This window comes from Lemur catta, chromosome 2 (assembly GCF_020740605.2).
Source record: "Lemur catta isolate mLemCat1 chromosome 2, mLemCat1.pri, whole genome shotgun sequence".
In the NCBI taxonomy this organism is placed as follows: Eukaryota; Metazoa; Chordata; class Mammalia; order Primates; family Lemuridae; genus Lemur; species Lemur catta.
In genome coordinates this window covers 1659444-1680725 of record NC_059129.1, presented here as the reverse complement: position 1 = coordinate 1680725, position 21282 = coordinate 1659444, and the positions used below count along the sequence as shown (strand labels likewise).

The following is a 21282-nucleotide window of genomic DNA, read 5'->3' as shown; positions in this document are numbered from 1 at the left end:
TGAGGCGGGCGGGCGCAGTAGGAAGCCGCTCCCGCCTGGGAACGCGCGCGGAGGCAGGACGGCGGCGCAGGCGGGGACGGCGGGCGGACACCGTCTCGGGCCGGGGCAGGAGGAGGAACGCACGGCCGCGCCGGCGCCGCGGGGAGGAGGGTGGAGCCCCGGACGCCCCGCCCACCGCCCCCCCAGCTCGCAGGGGCGGGGCTTTAAAATACCCCGCCCACCGCGCCGGCCAACTCTGCGCTGCGGGGGCGGAGCCTCCCGACGCCCCGCCTCTCGCCGCGGCCGACTCCGCGGCGCAGGGGGCGGAGCCTGCGCCCGCCCCGCGACGCGCCCGGAGGAGGAGGAGGAGGCGGAGGAGGAGGCGGAGGAGGAGGCGGAGGAGGAGGCGGAGGAGGAGGCGGAGGCGCGCGGCGGGGCCCGCAGTGCGGCGCGAGTGCGCGAGCGGGCGGCCGAGCTCCGGAGCGCGGCCTGGCCCCGAGCGCCGAGCGGGCGCCGCGCAGCGAGAGACGCCGCGGCCGCAGCCCGGATCCCGCCCCCGCCCCGCCATGCAGTCCGCGGGAGCCGCCTGAGGCGAGGCCGCCGGCGCGGGGCGGGCCGCGGGGCCGGCGGGGCCATGCGCGCGCTGCCCTGACGATGCCGCCCGCCGCGCCCGCCCGCCTGGCGCTGGCCCTGGGCCTGGGCCTGTGGCTCGCGGCGCTGGCGGGGGGCCCCGGGCGCGGCTGCGGGCCGTGCGCGGCTCCCTGCCTGTGCGGCCCGGCGCCCGGCGCCGCCTGCCGCGTCAACTGCTCGGGCCTCGGGCTGCGGGCGCTCGGGCCCGCGCTGCGCATCCCCGCCGACGCCACCGCGCTGTGAGTACCCGGGCCGCGGGCGGGCGGTTGCCATGGCGCCGGGCGGCCCGGCCCCAGCATCGCGGCCAGGCCGCGCGGGGGCTGCGGGGCGCGGGCAGCCCCGGGGCGCCGGGACCCTGGCGGGGAGGCCGCGCTGCGCGGGCGGCGGCCGGCGGGTTCGCGGGGCGTGGGCGCGCTCCCCGGCCTCGGGAAGCGGAGACGGAGCGCGGGCCAGGCCGCTCCCAGGGCGAGGCTCCAACGCGGGGACGTCGGCCCGACTAAATAAGGAAAACCTGGAACGGCGGCTGGCGCGGCCCAGAGGGAAGCGGAAAAATCCCGGTTTTTGTGAAAACAAACATGCCACACGGTGGGGCTCCGTGGGCGTGCGACAGCGTGCGGGGGCGGGGTGGGGAGGTCGCGGTCAGTCGCGAAGGCAAACACACACTAATTAGAGGCTAATTAGTACGCGGCCTGCGGCTGGGGCATTCCCTCGGAGGTGGAGATCGCTGTCGGGGCGGCAGGCAGGGAAGGCTCCCTGGAGGAGGTGTCTGGAGGAGAATTTGATGGATGTGTAAGGATTGGGCCGAGAGTTAAGAAGGGACAAGGAGGTAGGTCCGGAGGAAGAGACCAGGGAAAGGTGTGAGCAAAGGGCTGGAAGCTGGACACGGCACGTGTGGCAGGGGTTAGGGCAGGATGGGAGGTGGGCTCTCAGGGGGGTTGGGGTCATGAGGGACCTCAGAGGCCGTGTTCTTGGGTTCCAAAGCTGTCCTGAGGACAAGGTGGGGGGATTGCCTTGGAGGGGTTTTAAACGTTGTCAGGTTTGCATTCTGGGAATGCAAACAACAGGTGGCCTTTATTGAGAGGTTGCCTTGAGCCAGGCCTGTGCCAGGCTCTTGCTGCAGATTGTCGTGCTTAACCCTTACCCTAATTCTCTGAGGCATAGGTAGAGTCACCGATGAGGTACCTGAGTCTTGGAGCGGTGACACGACTCGTCCAAGCTGTCACAGCCAGGATGTGGCAGAGCAAGGGTTTGCACCTGTGAAGTGCCCTGGTCTCAGGGTTGGCTTGACAGGGGCACAGGGGACTAAGATTTGCAGACAGTCGTCCCCAGGGCTGGGGGGCATCTCAGGGCATGCTGATACAGCCCCTTGGATTTCTAGGCATGTCCAGGTTCCCGAGCCAGGACCCTGTCTCTCGCTGGCTATGTGCTGGTGCCCAGGGGCGCTGTTAGCATCCCTGGGTGTGGGCCCCACTGTGTGGTTTTGTAATGTTCCTTGGTGACTCTCTCACGTAGCCACCTTTAATTAGGGGAGCCCTGTGTCCTTGGGGCTTTGCTCGGTGGTCTTGAGGGTGGGGGAAGAATGCTGTCTCTGGGACCAGCTGGGAATGGTGGGTGCTGTGGGTGCCACACTGGTCGTGTTATCGTGCTCCCTGGCCACTGAAGCCAAAGCATTTGTGGCGCAGCTGTCTCTGTGGAGGTCCCCCCACCCCGCCTGCCAGTAGTGCCCACAGAACTGCATCAGACCCGCCCGCCCGGTGCTCCTCTATGCTGTGGGTGCGGGCGCCTCTCTGCTGCGGTGGATGCTCTGGGGGTCAGGCCCAGCTCCCGCTGCTTGTTCCTGCTTCCCGGTTCCTGGTGCCATCCTGTCGATCACCCTGGCTCTCAGGAGCTGTCCAGGAAATGAAGGATCCTGGTGGGTCAGCTGAGGGGCCTGCGGCGAGGCTCTGGCTGTCTGCAGTGCTCAGACCTGTTGCCTGGCGTGTACCCTGCTCAAGCTCTGGTCCTGGGTTTTGGAGGAGGGTGTTCCTAGGAGCTGGTAGCCTGTCCCAGCCGGAGCTGGCAGGATTCTTAGATTCTTAGCTGGCCCTTCTAAGTGCGCAGTGGGACATCAGGGAGACTTCATGTGGGTGGGCTAGTGAGCAACATGCTCTTCTGTACATCCCCAGAGCCATCTCTGGGAGATTTCCAGAGGGTTGGGGAGAAACCATGGGAAACTGGGGCCTCAGGGGCTGGTGTTAAGGTCCCTGCTGGTCTCCCAGGCCACTATCTGTGCTCTGGGCTGCCTGGCCATTCTGCTGTCAACTCTGCAAACTCCTCAGGGAGACAGGTGGGTGTTCTCCAACGGAGAGAGGCGGAAGACACAAACCACAGCCTCCCAGACGAGTGTCTAGGGCACAGGTGCATTGCCTTCTGGGTGTCACCAGCAGCCTCTTTGGGGGGACTCAGGCCCATGCCCCTCCACGTGTGGCTCCTCAGCCAGCCTGAGGTGTGGCAGTATAGCTGTGTCCGGTCCCAGGTGGGAGACCGTGGCCTTCCAGCCTTTCTTGGGTTAAATGATGCTGCTGGGAGGTGCTGGTTTGAAAAAGATGATGCACTGGCGAATTGTGCTGCTCTGCTGTGTCAAGGCTTATGGAGAATAGCAGGCAGGACAGTGTGAAGACTCTCATGGTTCCCCCCAACTAACCTCCCTACCTGTGTTTTGAACTAAATCCAGCCATCGTCTTCTATGTGCAAGCATCCTGGAGTGTGTCACAGTACCACAGACACACCTAGAACAGCAAATAACTCCTTAACCCCATGAGATGTCTGGTGTGTTTAAGTTTTCGGTTGTCAGTTTGTTCACTGGTTTGAATTAGGTGCAGTTAGTTGAGGTCCTTTAAATCTGTGTTGGCGCGGGTGGGCCCCCTCCGTCACTTCTGTCCCTTGCGCAGTTTGTTGAGGAAGTTGATTCCTGCAGCCCTGGACTTCTTTCTGTGTGTCTGGTGTCCCTGCTTGGTGCTGTTGAGTGTGTCCTCGGTCCTCTGTATTTCCTGGTAGTTGGATCCAGAGCTGTGTTGTGTGGAGAACCAGATTTCAGGAGCTTCAGGGCCACTGTGGCTAGTGGCTGCAAGAGAGCATTCCATCATCACAGAATGTTCTGGACAGCGCTGCTCCAGGTGCGAGCTGCTGGTTGGTTCAGGACTGGTTGCTTCGGAAGACCGCTTGGTGAGGTGCGCCACTAACCTTGGCCCGCGGGTTGGCTGGGCCTGCTGTTGGCTCGTGAATGTTTGGGGCCCAGGGCTGGACCAGACCAGGGACCTGGTAGTGGTTGGTTCACTGCCTTAAACTATTGGAACCTTAGAATCTTCTGTGTGCTGGGAGCCCCTGGGGCCTTGCCCTTTCCTGCCTGTAGCCCTAAATGACAGGGGGGCGGCGAGGAAGCTCAGCCCCGTGTCTGCGCCCAGGGTAGGCACTGGAGGGAAGACAGGCATCTGGGAGCAGACCCCAGGCTTGGCGTGGGTCTAGTGCATTAGACTGCAGCTGCCAGATGCATTGCTGCCTTAGGGGCTGGGGCAGCAGAGGGTCCTCATGCTCCTGTTTCCAACCCCTGGGTCTTGAGAGCCAGGACTAGGAATTGTCACTGAGGCCAGAGGCACGATCCTGCTCCAGTGGTGAGTCTGTGAGCCCTTACCAGACAAGGCCGCTGGGCACTGGCCCTGTGCCACCGGTCAGCGAGGCCCAGCTGGGCGCGGTCCTGGCCCCTCTGGGGCTCAGTTGTCATGGGGGAGCCTGTGTCAAACTGACAGGCGAATGGCCCCCACAAGGACAAAGACACGGGTACTGAGGAGGGGGCTGCTTTGATGGAGCTGGCCAGGAAGAACCGCCCCTGTGCAGGCAACCGTGAGGCCAAGACGCAGCGCCTGTGGTGCCAGGAGTTGCTCAGGGAGTGTTCCGGACACAGGGAGCAGCCCTGCAGAGTCCCTGAGGTGTGAGGTGACGGAGGACAGAGGCAGGGCCTTCATCAGGAGAGCAGGTGGAGGCAGCATTAAAAGGTCTAGGAGGGAAGCAGCGCAGCCGGCATCTTCTAGAGAGAACCCTGGCTGTCGTGCAGAGATGGGGGGGGCTCGGCATCCCGCTTGCTGGGCTGGGCTGGCCTGGCTCTCACACAGCGCTGGCACTTGGGGATTCAGAATGGGCATGTGTGGGTAACATCAGTTTCTTTCTTTCTCTCTGTCTTTTTTTTTTTTTTTTTGAGACAGGGTCTTGCTCTGTCACCCAGGCTGGAGTGCAGTGGCATCATCATAGCCCACTGCAGCCTCCAACTCCTGGGCTCAAGTGATCCTCCCGCCTGAACCTCCCAAGTAGATGGGACTATAGGTGTGTGCCACCACGCCTGGCTAATTTTTCTATTTTTTTGTAGAGATGGTGGTCTCACTATGTTGCCCAGGCTGGTTTCGAACTCTTGGCCTCAGGTGATCATCTTGCCTTACCTTCCCAATGTTAGTTTCTTAATTAGATGCAGAATGCAAATTTGCCGAATCTGCGGACGAGAAGGCACACACCCACTTCTGTGTGTGATCACCTGCCCAGGGGCTGGGGTAGGGAGGAGGTGGGGGGCTTCAGTTCCGTCTGCAGCCCTCAGGGTGTGCACAGACCCCTGGGCCTGGTGCTGGGGAAACGCCTGGGCGTGGCGCACACTTGCAAATCACCTATCTGACTATCCAGCATGTCTCAGAGAACTCCTGCGACTCAATAATAAAAAGACAGATGACCCAGTGAAAAACTGGGCAAGGGTTCTGAACAGACCTTTCTCCAAAGATACACAAATGGCCAACGGCACTTGAAAAGCTGTCACTGGTCAATAGACAGGGGGATGCAAGTCAGAGCCACGGTGAGATACCCGCTGGCATGACCGCAGTCAAGGAGACGGGGAGCAACAAGTGCTGGTGGGGATGGGGAGAAACCGGATCCCACACACGCTGCTGGCGGGAACCCCGCCTGGCGGTGGCTCACACGGTCCAACAGAGTTACCGTGGGACCCCGCAACTCCACTCCTAGGTGTGGACCCAAGAGAAACGAAAATATGTGTCGCACAGAGACCTGTGCACAGCGTTGGTTGCAGCGTTGTCACGGTGGGCAAGGGGTGGAAACGGGCCCGAGGGCAGTGTTCCCGTTCATCCCGACAGTGGGCTTTACTCACCCGCGGGAGGGGTCGAAGCACTGACACGCGCTACAACACGGATGAACCTGGAAAACGTGCTCAGTGGAAGAAAAAAGGCCACACATTGTATTATTCTGTCAGTGTGAAATGTCCAGATTAGGCAAATCCGTAGGGGCAGAAAGCGGATCAGTGGCTGCCAATGGGTGGGGAGGAATGGGGGGTTACGAGAGTGGGTTTCTTTTTGGGGTGATGAAAGTGTTCTAGAACTAGGGGTGATGGTTGCACAACCTTGTGAGTATACTGAAAATTACTGAATTGTGTACTTTAAAAAGGTGAACTGTATAGTATGTGAATTATGTCTGAATTTAAGAAAGTCTCTGCAGAAAATAACCACGGGGACATGCCTCCCACCTCCCCTTCCCCTGCAGTGACCATGTACTTGGCCCTTTGTGACCTGTATCTCGCAGCTACTTCACTGTGGGGCTGTGGGGTTGGAACCACTCTTGGTCCCATTTTACAGATTAGCAGACTGAGGCTCCTGGAGGTTGAGTCCTGTCCCAGGGTCACACAGCTGCAGAGTTGTGGCAGAGAGGTGATTTTGTCAGCACGCTCTGGGGCAGAGCCCTGGAACACAGTCGGGGGCCTGGAGCACAGCACCAGCGTCCTGCTTCAGAAATGGACAGAGAGCGGTGGCAGTGGGGGTCCCTGAGTGGGGCTGGGATGCGTGTGAAGGACGCTGAGAGGCCCAGGTGGGCTCAGGGCTCGGGCCCCGCCCCTGCTGCCAGGGCGCTTCCATTCTTCCCGCCAGCTCACTCCTGGGCCCTGCACCGCCCCTGCCCTCTCATTTCCTGTTCGGTTTCAGGAGGGAGGTGGGAACCCAGGAGTAGGGAATCTGGGCCCTGGGGTTGGACTTGGGTTCACATCCCAGGTCCTCTGCCTCCTGTGTGGCCTTGGCTGAGTCCCTCAGCCTCTTTGAGTCTCAGTTTCCCTGCCTGCAAAATGACTAGGTGCACCTCATGGGGTTGTGGTACAGCGGTGGGGCTCAGTCACTGGGAGCCACAGTAATCGCGGCTGTGGTTAAAGTGGCCCCTCAGTCCCCTCATGGTCTCGGGGGCCCATCCCTTTGTTCTCGGGCACCGGCCACCAGGAGACCCACCCGTAAGGCCTGCCCTGCTGCAGAGCAGACGGGACGCGAGAGGCGCCCAGGTGCCTTGGCGGGCGCAGAAGTGCAGGTCAGCCCGGGCAGGTGACTCTGACCCCCCTTAGCACCCAGCCTTCCTGCTGTCCTTAGTCTGGCCCCAGAGGTGACTTCAGCGCAGGGCCACGTGGCTGTGGGGCCCATGAGGCCTGGCACATTCTCTCAGTTTTTATCTCAGTCTTTGCACGGGTGTGTTTTTTGGTGTGCACACGTGTGCGTGCGTGTGCGTGTGCGTGTGTGTGAGACAGTGAAGTTACGACACAAAAACTGCTTCGTTTCACCTTGTTCTTTGGACCTAAGGTGATGGGTGGCGCCGTCTGAATGGCGTGTTGGCCCTGCTGCCAGCCTCGGCCGGCGCATACTCGCGCGGCTGCCCTCGGTGGGCATTGCTGGGCCTCTGGGGGCTTCCTGGGAGGGTTGTGCGAGTGTCTGTGAGACTCGGCTCCACCCCTCCCAGCTCTCTGTGGACCCTCCCGTGGCCGGAGACTGGGCTGGCTCCTCGTTGGTTTTTTGTGGGAACCTTCTCCGTCGGCTCTGCCTGGCCCATGAACCGGGCAATTCGTCGGCCACCATCTTGTGACAGCTCGCTGGGGGCACTGCCAGATGTGGCCTGCCTCTGCCGGCCCCTCCCTGGGCTCCCCGGGGCGGGGGTGGTTCTGACACTGCCCTCAGCCTCCACCCTGGGGTGCCTCTGCCTAGCGGGCGGGCGGTGTGGAGACCCTGGCTCCTGAGGGAGACCCGGCTAGGCTTTGGTTTCAACTGAGGAAGCCATTTTGGATGGAGACACACATTTTCCTTTCCGGAACACTCTGCGGTGGCCAGCGCCAGCAGCGGGAGCCCAGACGGCCCGGCCCGCCTAGCGCCTTTGGAATGAAAACATCCTGCTGCTGCTGCTGTCTGGGGTGTCGGCCGTCTGGGCTCGGGGGTGCTCGGGGCCCGGCCTGTGCTCCGCCGTGCGGCTCCAGCTGGCCGAGGCCTGGGCACGTCTGCAGGCGGCCAGTGTGGCGGGGGTGCCGGCGGAGTGTGTGCCGCAGTCTCCCTGCAGAACAAGACACAGCTGGAAAATGCAGCTCATGTCCTTTCCTGGAACACCTCGTTCTTTATGGCTTGGCAGCTGTCTTCGCCAAGGGGCCCAGCGGTGCCCAGGCGCTGATGCCAGGAGAGGGGCTGCAGCGGGGGCCAAGGTGGGCGGGGCTCACTCTTCCATTGAGGCTCCTTGGGCCCAGCCCTGGCAGAGCGCGGTGTCCTGCCTCTAGCACCACGATGCTCTGAAGGCGGCTGTGTCCTGGGAGGCTGCCTTGGGAAGGGCTTTGTCCCCAGGCAGAGGCAGAAGCCAGTTTTCTTTCTGGTCCAGGTTCAGGCAGGGCTCCCGGCCCAGGGACCGTTGCAGCCCAGGGAGCAGAGGGGGCTCAAGGGTCCTGAGTGTCGTTGTGCCGGCCTCGGGCTGCTGTGCCATTGGTCCTGCCCAGCAGCCACAGGGCTGATGGGATTGCTGCTGCTGGGCTGGACCAGGGCTTCTGTATCCCCCCAGGGCACCTCTGCCCCAGCTGGGGCCACGTGGCCAGTCTCCCCCCACACCTGCTCCGGCCCTGCCTTTCTCCTTGAACAACTTGGGCCCTGCGGGCCACCCCTGGAGGTGTCTGGGGGGTGTGAGGGGGGCAGGTGGGCCCTCCAGCCTCAGTGCTCCCATCGGGAGGGGCTGGTGCAGCTCCTGCCCTCGCTGGGTGTGGATGGACGGCAGTGCTGGGCGTGGCACCTGGCCGAGTTGGCTGCGTGCCTGGCCCCACTGTGATTCTGGAGGGGGCTGGGTGCTCGGGGCTGGGTGCTCCGGCCTGGGCCCTTTTGCCCCCTTGCCCTGGAAGGGTGGCCCCAGGTCCCCAGCTGCAGGGGGAAGGGTCACTGGGCTCCTGTTCATCTTGGATCGGCCTTCAGGGCTGGGCTCTTTCTGCTGGAGTGTGGAGGAGGCCATCCCTGGACACCCCACTTTTCCATCTCCTTCCCCCAGGCTCTGAGGCCCCATCCCTGTCCCTGCCTCTGGGCCCCATGAGGTCCTGTGTCACCCCCAGGTGATGACAGCTCAGTTGTGGGAGGATCTGGTACCTGTGAGGCTGGCTCCATGAGGAGAGACTGCCCCCCAAAGGCCCCGTAAGGTGTGGGGCTCTCCTAGTCCCAACACGCTGGGCTACGATCCTCACACACCAGGCTGTTGGCCAAGGGGCTCACGCCTGCTGCCTGGGCCCTGGGGGCCTTTCCTTCTGTCTCAGAGCCACCCCCACCCCCTCGAGGGGCCCTGGTGAGGGGCTAGGGGCTGGGTCTGCTGGGCTTCCCACCCCTCCCCTGGGGAAGTGGGGTGGGTGTCACCAAGAGCTTCCCCCCCAACTTGAATTCATTAATTTAAACATCGTCATTTCCGGTCCTGGAAGCCAGCCTCACTCGCCATAAATAGAAGAGCAAAGGGGATGAGAACAGAATGAGGTCACAGGGCTCGGCTCCCGAAAGGAAGGAGCCTTTAGTGAGCCCCTGGGGTCCCGGCCCTGTCCCCCACCCAGGCCAAGGGGCTTGACATCCACTCTCTTTTCTTCTGCCCTGGGCCTGGCTCTAGGAAGGGACGTGTCTGGGCTCCCTCATGCTGGCTGAGGGGGACCTGTCTCCTCTGGGAGAGGACAGGGCTGGCCGGCAACTGGGCCTTGCGGGGGGCGCGTGGGTGCCCCCGGCTGCTGCACTGTCCTGTCCTGCCAGAGGGAGGAGGCAGCTGGCTGGGAGGCCCGGGTTACATAATGTCCACAGGCGGCCCCTGCGGAGCCCGTCCCCCCAAGCCCTGTTTCCAGTGAGGCATCCAGCGCCGGGTGGGGGTGCCGGGCCTGGCGCTCGCCCGCGCCGCTGACCACACACGTCTGGAATGTGCAGATGTTTCCTTGGGGGCTCCGGCCAGCCCCCAGACCCCGCCCGGCATCTGGACTGGGGAGCGGGCACATGGGCTACTCCCCTCCTCGTCTCGGGAGGAAACTGAGGCTGCTGAGCTGTGGGTCAGGGTCCCTGCTTGTCTGGGGCCCCGTCCCTTCAGCTCCCAGGTAGGGATGGCCCTTGGAGGTGCCCCACGGAACAAAGCTCCAGACGTTTGTGGGGACCCTCTCCTTGGCCTCCAGGTGGGGCAGAAAGCCACCCCGAGACTGCCCTGCCCTCTGTGCCTCAGGGAATCACCCGACCTTCCTCTTGGACCGGGCAGAGCCCTGCCAGCAAGGGGTGGGGGAGCCCCCAGTTCCTGCTTTCAGCCAGGAAGATGGGAGCCAGGTGCCCAGGGTTGGCTGTGAGGTGCCTGTGGACATACTCCCGGGGGGCCATGGCCCCCCACCCCACAGGTGGGAGGATGGTGCCCTCCGAGAACATCTGATCTGGAAGATGGGGGAGTCAGGACCACCCCAGTGCAGGGGCTCAGTGGGCTCCCAGTGACTCCTGGGGCACAGTGGGGGTCTTCACTCCTCCCTAGCCCACTTGCACCGCTTGGAGCAGGAGAGGGAGCAGCAGAGGGGCCGGGCCAGGCCTGGGAGTCCCTCCACACCTGTCTGGACTGTGAGATATCATCCCAGCACCGCGGGCGCCGTGGGTCTCGTGCTGCCCGCGCCTGCCTCTTCCCTGGTCTGTGATCCTCAGGTCAGCCCATTGCCCCAGAGGTCAGGCCTTACCCGGCTGGACCCCTTGGGGTGCTCCAGCCAGGTGCTGGCTCCTCTCCCAATGGGGGGTGAGGGGGGGGTGGGACAGCTGCCACCAGGCCAGCTTTGCTGCCTGTGCTCCTGCCAGCGTGTGGCCCTGGTGGCAGCTTCCTGGCCTGTTGTGCTGCCCCATCCTTGCAGGGAACCTGGGGAGTGGGGCAGAGCATCTGATGGTGATGGTGTCACCTGGGGATGCAGATGGAGCCCAAGGGGTGGGACGAGGCCACCCGGCCGGGCCTGGCATCCCCCCAGAACAGCCATGGCAGAAGGTGGCAGTGTGGGAAACTCAGGCTTCGGGCAGTGGGCCAGGTGAGGGTTCCACGGTGGCCCCACTGGAAGCTTGGCTGAGTGGGGTCCCCACGGCCATCTGCTGCTTTCCCTGCCTGTGGGCCAAGGGCCCAGGTGACACCGGGGAGGAGTCCTGGGCCGAGACTGGTGTGCAGGGAGCATGTGGCCAGCACCTGCTGCAGGGGGGGACGGCTGGCAGGCGCGGAAGGCTCCTCAAAGGCATTGCCGAGGGTGGGGTTCTCTGGGACCCTAAGGACCACCTGCGCCATACCCTGGTCTGGCGTCTCAGGTTCCTGTGGATTTTCCAGAAAGTGGGGTGTGAATGAACATCTCAGGGTGTTTCCTCTTTTCCTTCCTCCCTGTGCCCGGTGCCCACGGGGGGCAGGTGTGGGAGTGTCGCTGTGTCCGTGTCGGGGGCCTGCACTCACCCTCGGTCTCTGCTTCACCTCCCCGTGCTGTTGCTCCTCAAAGCACAGGGTCTTCAGCTGTCACTGCAGCCATGGGGGACCCCTACTTTGTCCACCTGAAGTGTCTCGTGGCACAGCTGTTGCCTCTCGGGCGTTGTGCCTAGCCAGTGGGTGGGAGTCTGGCTGCCTCTTCCCGTCCAGGGCAGTGGCTTCTCCCTGGTCTCCTAGCAGCCAGCCTGTCCCTCCACTCACAGGAACGTGGTGGACACATTGCCTGGCTTTGCCCCGAGTGTCCTCACACGATGAGGCCTCGGGCCTTATCTTGGTGTGTAGGAGGGGACAAGGGAGAAGCTGTGCTCAGTTGGGGTGACAGGCGGCTCTTCCAGAGGGTACCTTCCCCATGGCCCCCGGCCCCCCGGGACCTCTTCCCCTTCCTGGAGTCCTGAGCCCCATGCTCTGGGCATAGGCTTTCCGGTTGTCCCACGGCCCTTGGGGATGAAACCGGCGCACCCGCATGTCCAGACGGAGCCCGGTGTCTTGTCTGGCATCTCACTTGAGTCCGCTGTCTGGGTCTGGGGCTGCTGCTTGGCCACCCTTGCCTCAGCTGGGGTGGCTCCTGGTCCCCTCTTCGTCACTTCCCCTCTGAAGTCCCTCACTGTATGTGGGCAGGCTGCTTGCGGGAGCAGATGGGAGGGGCAACACCCGACAGGGACTGGTCTGAAGGGCAGGGGACAGGAGAGGAGGCTGGGAAGGGGGGCCGAGGGCCCCCAGCCTCTGAGCCCCCAGCCTCTGGCTCGGCTGGCTGGGTGGTCTTGCTGGGAAGGGCAGAGTTGGGGAGTGGCACTGGGAGAGCAGAGGGGCCCAGGTGTCGTGGGTGGGGAGCACAGGTAGTACACAGACCCTTGGGAGCTGGGTGGGGACTGAGGTGTCCATGGGTCCCTGTGCAGGGGCGGGAAGGGCGTGGGAGGGCCAGGGGGGTTGCTGGGCGAAGAGGGCCACTCAGGCCGCGTGTCCCACCTCTGTCCCAGCACCAGCGCTGCATTCCTGATGCTGGTGGACCAAAAGTGCCACTGTGTTGCTGTGTCCAGTTGGTTTTTCTCCAGTTACTACTAAAATTGAGTGTTTTTCCCCCGTCTGTGACTGACCAGTTGTACTTCTTTTGTTAACTGCCTGCGTTTGCTTTAGCCCTTTGTTCTTTGCAATTGGAGCAGTTGCCTTTCCTTTGTGGTTTTTACCAGCTGAGGGCAAGGGGGTCATTGGCCTTTAATCTGTCCCGTAAGTTGCTGGTGCTTTTCCCAGTCTGTAGTCTGTTTCTCGGTGTCTGTGTTTCTGGATGGGGCTGGGACTGTTGCTCTTTGATGTTTTATCTCTGCTGCTAGGTTTGTGCTTTGAGCCGTTGCATTCTGCCGGACCGTCTGGTCCTAGCACGGCGGTATAGGCCCTGCGTTGCCCGGCGCCGTCCGCCCAGGGTCAGGGTGTAGCCGCGGCTCCTTCCCGCCCACCCGAGGCACAGTGTGGAGCAGCAGATCGGTGTCTGCGTGTTTCCTGCTGGCTCCTGCTCACTGGTGTGGGTGCCTCAGGATGAACCTTCACGTCTTGTTGATAGTGGGGTTGTTATCAGGGTCATGTTAAACTTGAGGGTTTTTTTTTTTTTTTTTTTTTTTTTTGAGAAGAGTCTCGCTCTGTTGCCCAGCCTAGAGCACAGTGATGTTGTCATAGCTCATGGCAAACTCAAACTCCTGGGTTCAAGCCATCCTCCTGCCCTCAGCCTCCCGAGTAGTTGGGACTACAGGCACGCACCACTGCGCCTGGCAGGTTTTTCTATTTTTAGTAGAGATGGGGTCTCACTCCTGCTCAGGCTGGTCTCCGAACTCCTGGCCTCGAGTGATCCTCCCGCCTCAGCCTCCCAAAGTGCTGGGAATACAGGCATGAGCCACCATGCCCGGCTAAACTTGGGGTTTAATGGGGCCATCTCCATCACTAGGATTTGGGGTCATCCAGGGCCCCTTCCCCATTTCTTTGTGCCCCCTCTGCATCTGGGGACATTCTGAGGTGGGAGCCCCAGTGCAGTCTGAACCCTGTGTGGAGGGTGGGTGAGGTCAGCCCTTGGTGGTGTGGGACCCTGTTGGGTTTGGGGCGGGACATGGGGGCCTTGGCTCTTGGGGGTGGGGCTGGGGGCAGGGGGTGGCTGGGGGGCCTGTCCAGGTGTCCAAGGTCAGCAGGTCTTTGTGGTCTTGCTGTGCAGCACCCAGCCCAGGGCTGAGGTGTGCTGTGGGGTGCTGAGGGGCCCCTTCTCTCTCCTGCCCTGTGTCCCCAGATGAGTGTTTATTCGGATCCTCCATCAGAAGGGTCCCCCTTCTGCCTCCTGGGAATGGGGAGTTTGGAGGGTGAGAGGCCACAGCTTGAGGATGCTGGGAATCTCCTGGGGGTGGCCGAGGGACGGCCTTGTGTTCCTCGGGGACGCCGGCCCTGACTTGTGGCCGCTTGCTTCTCAGGGACGTCTCCCACAACCTGCTGCAGGCTCTGGACGTCGGGCTTCTGGCCAACCTCTCGGCGCTGGCGCGGCTGTGAGTGTCCCCGCTGTGCTGCGCCCAGGGATTACTGCGGGCGGACAGGTGGTGGCTGCCTGCCACTGCAGCACTGGGGGGGTTTCTGCCAGACCTCGCCTAATGGCCTTCTTTCTTCCAGGGACATAAGCAACAACGAGATTTCTACATTAGAGGAAGGAATATTTGCTAATTTATTTAATTTAAGTGAAATGTAAGTTTCACTGTTTTGGTGGGTGTCAGTGGCTGTACCCTTGGTTCTCCAGTATTCCTTCTGCCCTTGTAGCTGGCCCCGTACCCACTCCCAGATTGGAGACCAGACCTGGGGGTGGTTGGCCTCCCTGCTTGGAGCCCCTCTGGGGTGGGCAGCCCCACAGGGGCAGTGGGAGGCTGGACTTTCAGGGAGGCCCCAGGCCCTGGCTGCCCCCGGGATAGGCCGGTTACAGACCCTTCCCCAGGCCAGGCCTAGGGCCTCACGCCCGCCCCTCCCTTGCAGAAACCTGAGTGGGAACCCGTTTGAGTGTGACTGTGGTTTGGCCTGGCTGCCGCGCTGGGTGGAGCAGCAGCGGGTTCGCGTGGTGCAGCCCGAGGCGGCCACGTGTGCTGGGCCTGGCCCTCTGGCCGGCCAGCCCCTCCTCGGCACCCCCTTGGTGGACAGCAGCTGTGGTGAGTGCAGGCAGGTGGGGCATGACCTGGGCCGGGCAGAGCTCTGCAGATGCGCGGGGCCCCCAGCCCAGTTGGGGCAGCAGATGGGGCCCAAGCAGCAGACGCATGTGGGGTGGGACAGTGCCGGGCTGTGGGTGCCACGCAGCTGCTGGGGTTCTGGTCTGGGACCTTGGGGTTGGGAAGATGTTGGGGCCAGGAGGAGCTGGGAGTCCGGGGGACCAGCCTTTCTGCCTCTTCTAGGTGAGGAGTATGTCGCCTGCCTCCCTGACAACAGCTCGGGCACGGTGGTAACAGCGGCCTTTTCGGCGGCCCACGAGGGCCTGCTGGAGCCCGAGGCCTGTGGCGCCTTCTGCTTCTCGGCTGGCCAGGGCCTAGCAGCCCTTTCAGAGCAGGGCCAGTGCCTGTGTGGGGCAGCCCAGCCCCCCAACACCTCCTCGGCCTGCCTGTCCCTCTGCTCCAGCCCCCTGCCACCTCCGGCCCCTGCCTGCGGGGGCCCCACCCTGCTCCAGCATGTCTTCCGCGCCTCCCCGGGGGCCGCCCTGGTGGGGCCCCACGGACCCCTGGCCTCTGGCCGGCCAGCAGCCTTCCACATTGCGGCCCCGCTCCCCGTCAGCTCTGCACGCTGGGACTTTGGCGATGGCTCCCCCAGGGTGGATGTTGCTGGTCCCGCCGCCACGCACCGCTACGTGCTGCCCGGGCGCTATCACGTGACGGCTGTGCTGGCCCTGGGGGCTGGCTTGGTCCCGCTGGAGACAGAGGTGCAGGTGGAGGCAGCGCCCGCTGCTGTGGAGCTTGTGTGCCCGTCCTTGGTGAAAAGTGATGAGAGCCTTGAACTCGGAGTCCTGAATCGTGGTGGCTCAGGCCTCAAGGCCACCTACAGCATTGTGGCCCTGGACGAGGAGCCAGCCCAAGGTGCACACTCCCCACGGGGCCTCCCCCTCTTCCCCAGGGCAGGGCCTGGCACCCCAGTCTCGGGCACACACTGACCTGTTCTCCCTGCCTGCCGGGCTCCAGTGGTGCACCCGCTCTGCCCCGCGGACACCGAGATCTTCCCTGGCAACGGGCACTGCTACCGCCTGGTGGTGGAGAAGGCGGCCTGGCTGCAGGCGCAGGAGCAGTGCCGGGCCTGGGCTGGGGCCGCCCTGGCCATGGTGGACAGTCCTGCCGTCCAGCGCTTCCTGGTCTCCCAGGTCACCAGGTGCCTGTTCCTATTCCTCGCCAGGGGCTTTGAGGTGGGGGGTCTCCAGTACATTGCGGGGGGGGTCAGAACCCGAGGAGGCTCAGAAGGACCATGGGGGTGGCTCGAGGGGCCGCGTCCAGCTGTCTGGCCTGACTGATGAGGAGCCGTGTGCTGGCGGCCCTTCCTGTCAGCTCTGCACACGTGGAGGTAGACGTGGGCGGAGTGGCCGCTAAACACTTCTAGGATGCACCACTTGTGGGAGGTGGGCCTGGACCTTGTCCTTTGCCCCTGTTCTGTCCCTGTCCCTTTGGGGAGGTTCCCGGACCCTCCCGAAAGCTGGACTCCCACTTCCCTTCCTGGGGCGGGCAGGGTAGCGGTGAGCTGCCCACACTGTGGAGACCTTGGGCTCTCGTCCCCTCCCTGTGCTTCCAGGCAGTGGGTCAGGCCTTGTCTTGCTGCCCCAGAGCTGGATAGGAATGGAGGCTGGACCCCTGTGCCTCTCCTGGGGGTCTGTGGGGGGGCAGGGCTGGGGGCTACCCTCACGTCAGCAGCTGACCACACCCTGACTGTCCCCAGTGGCTGGAAGGTGAAATCGGGGCCCCAAGGTCATGGTTAATGGGCCCAAGCACAGCCCCTCTCCCAGTGTGTGCCCTCTGCCCCCAGGAGGGGCTTCCTACCCTGGCAGAGCTGTCGGGGCAGCCTGTTTGGGGCTGACGTGAGGTTGTCTTGATCCCCAAATGCTGCCCCAGGAGCCTCCCTGCAGGGCAAGTATGGGTGGCCCACGGCCTTTGGTCCTGTCTGACACGAAGTCCCACGAGTCACCCCTGGCTGCGTGCACTGGCCCCTGGGCACAGGTGGCTGTGTGGATGCTGCTGCAGGCCTGGTGTGTGGGCCTTGCTCCCCTGGTCTCTGAAACTCAGTCTCCCCATCTGGAAAACAGGGACCGTGATAGGGCCCACCTGACAGGCTGCTGGGAGGAGCGTGTCCCCCGAGGGTGGGAGGACCGAGGAGCCCCCTGAGTGCCCTGCCCTCTGATTGCAGGAGCCTGGACGTGTGGATCGGCTTTTCGGCTGTGCAGGGGGCGGAGGCGGGCACGGCCCCCCAGGGCGAGGCCTTCAGCCTGGAGAGCTGCCAGAACTGGCTGCCCGGGGAGCCGCACCCTGCCACGGCCGAGCACTGCGTGCGGCTCGGGCCTGCTGGGCGGTGTAACACGGACCTGTGCTCGGCACCGCACAGCTACGTCTGCGAGTTGCGGCCCGGAGGTGTGTGTGTAGATGGGGGGGGCAGGGCTGCCCCTGTCCCACGTGCATTTCTTAGATGTTCACTGTTGGTGAGATGTTTGCTGAGCACCCACTACTGTGCCTGGGCTGAGGCTGCCCTGGAAGAAGCAAAGAGGGAGCTGGGGGTACAGCCGCCGGGTGGCTCAGTCCCAGGTCTGCCCCACCTGGATGTCCCCAGCTGTCCTCCTTGGCCTGGGGCCAGCACCTCATTGCCCGCTTGCCACGCAGGCCCAGTGTGGGATGCTGAGAACTTCTTTGTGGGAGTGCCCAGCGGGGACCTGCAGGGACCTCTGAGTCCGCTGGCACAGCAGGGAGTCCTGTCCGCCCCCCGGGAGCCCGTGGAGGTAGGCCAGCTCCTCCACGTCCTAGAACCTTCTTCCCCGCCTCCGGGAGGCCTTGCCTTATCCCAGCGACTGTGTGTCTCTTTAAAACACAAGTTGGGTCTTTTGGGCCTTATTAAGGGACCAGCATGGACAGTTTGGAAAATCTGGGGTGCAGAGGGCAAAAGCATTTAACTCCAAGACCTAGAAGGATGCTGAAAATCACCCTGAGCCTTTTCTTTTTTGTTGTTGGTTTTTTTTTTTTTTTGAGACAGGGTCTCGCTCTGTTGCCCAGGCTGGAGTGGAGTGCTGTCATCGTAGCTCACTGCAGCCGCCAACTCCTGGGCTCCATTGATCCTCCTGCCTTAGCCTGCGGAGTGGCTGGGACTACAGACGCATGCCACCACACCCGGCTAATTTTCCTTTTTCTTTCTTTCTTTTTTTTTTTTTTTTTGTAGAGATTCCAGGGTCTCCCTCTTGGTCAGGCTAGTGTCAAACTCGTGGCCTCAAGTGATCCTCCGGCCTCAGCCTCCTGAGCCTTTTCTATGAGTGTTTGTGAATTTTTTTTAAAAACCAAGATAGGCTTTTCATAGACAGCTTTGACATTTTTCCTCCCGAGTGACGTGAAATGAGGCCTGTGGTTGCCACGGGGAGGCCTTCTGATGGCTTCCTTCCCCTCGGTCGAGTGTTTGGGCTTGGGGAGTCCAGGTCCCCAGGTGGGGTGGGGTCTGCGAAGCTGAGGTGGCCCGCCTACCCCACCAGGTCATGGTGTTTCCTGGCCTGAGCCTGAGCCAAGAAGCCTTCCTCACCGTAGCCGAATTTGGGACCCAGGAGCTCAGGCAGCCCGCCCAGCTGCGGCTGCAGGTGCACCGGCTCTCGGGAGGAACAGGTGCGACTGTGCGGAGGCAGTGGGAGTGGAGGGGTCAGGATGCCTCTGTGAGCTCTCACATCTGCTGATCCTTGGCCACCAGGCTAGTTCCCAGCCTCGAGGTGGACGGAGAACAGGGTCTGCAGACGCTGTATGCTGGGCGTCCCAAGGAGGGATGGGGGGCTGCCCTGAGCCGGTCAGCTGGCCAGGGGCAGGGGCGTCAAGGGTGGGGTGGGTAGGCATGCTGCCTGGCGAGCCCTGGCATTGTGGCCGGGGTCAGGTTCATCAGGGCACAAGCCTGCATCCTGTTGCCAAATCAGGGCCCCTGACACTCCTCTCTGCTCTCAGGGGTCCCAGAAAACAGCAGTGAGCCTGAGAGTGGGTCCCTGGACAACAAGACTGAGTTGGCCCCTGAGTGCGTGCCGGAGGGACGCTGGTGCCCTGGAGCCAATGCCTGCGTGCCACTGGATGCCTCCTGTCACTCTCGGGCCTGTGCCAGTCGGTTCACGTCAGGGCCCGGGCTCCACGGGGCCACCTATACGCTATGGAGGGAGTTCCTCTTCTCCATTCCTGCAGGGCCCCCCGCACAGTACTCGGTGTGTGTCCCCAGCCTAGGTCTGTCTGTCTCCAACCAGCTCCCCAGACCACCTTCCCCTCAGCCACCCGAGGTCCAGGTCTCCCTGCCAAAGCGACAGGATGCGGGTTCTCCTGCCCCCTCCGCCCCAGCAGGCCCTCCTGGCCCTGCCCCCTCCACTCCAGCAGGCCCTGGCTCATCTCCCAGCAAGAGCAGCTCCAGCCCCAGGGCCTTTGCACCTGCTGTGCCTGATCTGCCTGTCAGCACGCTGGTTCCCTCCCATCCTTGAGGTCCGGGCCCCAGCGTCCGTCAAGGGCCCTGCCCATCTAGGCAGCCCACTCTGCTTGCACCTTCTCCCTGTGGTGTCCCTTGTGTGCAGCTGTCTTGTCTGTCCCTACTATGAGCACCTGGGGGGCCGGGAATCCACAAAGCAGGGTCTGTGGTGCTGAGACCCCCAGCTGGGAGCCCCATCCTCCCAGTGGTCCCTGCAGACCCTGACCGTGAGGACCTGGTGCAGCTCTGCCTCCCTCTCCTGCAGGTCACCCTCCTCGGGCAGGATGTCCCCGTGTTCCCTGGTGACCTCATTGGACTGCAGCACGACGCTGGCCCAGGCGCCCTCCTGCGCTGCCCGCTGGCCCCCGGCCACTCTGGCCTCCAAGCCCCGTACCTCTTCACTAATGCCTCGGCCTGGCTGGCCCGCCTGCCCGCCCAGCTGGAGGGAGCGCGGGCCGGCCCCGCCTGTGCCCTGCGCTTGCTTGCAGCCACAGAGCGCCTCACCCCGCTGCTGGGCCTGGGGCCCAACCCTGGGCTGCAGCGTCCAGGCCGCTACGCGGTCCGGGCCGTGGTGGGAAACAGTGTGTCCAGGCACAACCTGTCCTGCATCTTCAGTGTGGTCTCCCCAGTGACCGGGCTGCGGGTCATCCACCCTGCCCCACAGGACGGCCACCTCTTTGTGCCAACCAACGGCTCGGCCTTGGTGCTCCAGGTGGACGCTGGTGCCAATGCCACGGCCACGGCTCGCTGGCCCGGGGGCAACGTCAGTGCGCCCTTTGAGGCTGCCTGCCCTGCCACGGTGGCCACCCTTGTGCCCGGCTGCCACCAGGAGACCAACGACACCCTGTTCTCAGTGCTGGCACTGCCCGGTCTCAGTGAGGGGGAGCACGCAGTGGAGGTTGTGGCAGAGAACAGCGCCAGCCGGGCCAACCTCAGCCTGCGGGTGACAGCGGAGGAACCCATCTGTGGCCTCCGCGCCATGCCCAGCCCTGAGGCCCGTGTGCTGCAGGGAGTCCTGGTGGTGAGTGTGGCCTGTAGCCCCGCCCTGAGCAGGTGTCCCCACAGGATGGGGGCCCGTCTTCCCGGGTCTTGTCAGGTCACTGCTCAGGCCACTCACTAACTTCTAGATTACTAAAAAGTCATAGCTGAAACAGCCACTCTGCAAGCGCTTCTTTCTGCTCACATTTCGTGAAACAAATCGCCTGAGTCTTTGCCCACCTGACCTCGTACGAGGCCCTGTGCGCCCAGGTGCGTTTTCCAGGCCTCTGTCGTGCTCCCGCCTGGCCAGCGTGAGTGGCTTTTGAGGGGGTCTGAACCTCTGACGGGAGAGTCTGTCGGCCCCCATGGGGGCCGTGCTGGGGCCATGCAGGAATGGGGGCTGTCCTCTTCCTGGGGTTGCCCATCCCCTGCACCAGAGGTCACTGGAAGGGCCTCACATGGCTTGTGAAGTTGTGCCGGGAGCTGGATCCCAGCTGCCCTGGTGATGCCTGTTCTGTCGGTTGATCAGACCTTCCCCAAGGCCCCAAGCTGTCCAGCTAAGAGCTGGGGCAGGAGCCTGGGTAGGGGGTTGTGAGAACTCAGATAGGTTGACTCTTTGTAGCTGGTACTAGGTCCACTATACAGATGGGGAAACTGAGGTAGAGAGGCCAAGGCATAACCAAGACCATGCAGCTGGAGGTTGGAGAGCCAAGTTTTGACCTGAAATCAGTGCTTACGTGGCCCCCGTACCACGCAGCCTCTTGAGTCCAGGCTGGGCCCGGGCCACATCCCTCCCCTCCCCTACGTGAGGGTCTGCCAGTTGTGGCTCAGCTGCAAGCCCACCAGCCTCCTGGGCGCCATGCTGGCATTCTCCAGCACCCCCAGCAGGGTGAGTCCAGGCGGGTGGACAGGACCCAAGGGCAGAATTGAGCCTCCACAAGACTCTTGGCTGGGGCAGGGTTTTGACCTTGGCTGATGCCGCCCCCTCCCCCAGAGGTATAGCCCCGTGGTGGAGGCTGGCTCAGACGTGGTCTTCCGGTGGACCATTGACGACAAGCAGTCCCTGACCTTCCACAACGTGGTCTTCAACGTCATCTACCAGAGTGCTGCCGTCTTCAAGCTCTCAGTAGGTGGGCAGGTGGGCGGGGCGGGGTCCTGGGCACCCAGGCGCTCACTTTTGCCTTCTGCTCTGCCCTGCCCATGGGTCTGCTGTGGCCGTGGCCGAATGCAGGAGGAGGCCCGAGT

The 21282-nt window shown here is 63.3% G+C and overlaps 1 protein-coding gene across 4 annotated transcripts in view; it reads left to right on the top strand.

The window, feature by feature from the left end:
* The first annotated feature begins 633 nt into the window (after nucleotides 1–633).
* PKD1 (polycystin 1, transient receptor potential channel interacting) overlaps nucleotides 634–21282 on the top strand; it is a 44384-nt gene continuing 23735 nt past the window's right edge. For 2 of the 4 annotated variants that reach the window (XM_045541155.1, XM_045541154.1), the window contains exons 1-12: nucleotides 634–848; nucleotides 13848–13919; nucleotides 14041–14112; nucleotides 14395–14564; nucleotides 14805–15476; nucleotides 15579–15762; nucleotides 16786–17006; nucleotides 17253–17368; nucleotides 18107–18233; nucleotides 18561–18808; nucleotides 19325–20080; nucleotides 21032–21163. In XM_045541155.1, coding sequence (XP_045397111.1) covers nucleotides 634–848; nucleotides 13848–13919; nucleotides 14041–14112; nucleotides 14395–14564; nucleotides 14805–15476; nucleotides 15579–15762; nucleotides 16786–17006; nucleotides 17253–17368; nucleotides 18107–18233; nucleotides 18561–18808; nucleotides 19325–20080; nucleotides 21032–21163 — 2985 coding nt within the window. Of the gene's footprint in view, nucleotides 849–13847; nucleotides 13920–14040; nucleotides 14113–14394; nucleotides 14565–14804; nucleotides 15477–15578; nucleotides 15763–16785; nucleotides 17007–17252; nucleotides 17369–18106; nucleotides 18234–18560; nucleotides 18809–19324; nucleotides 20081–21031; nucleotides 21164–21282 lie in introns of those variants that run through there. The other 2 variants (XM_045541156.1, XM_045541157.1) reach the window with 2 other exon arrangements.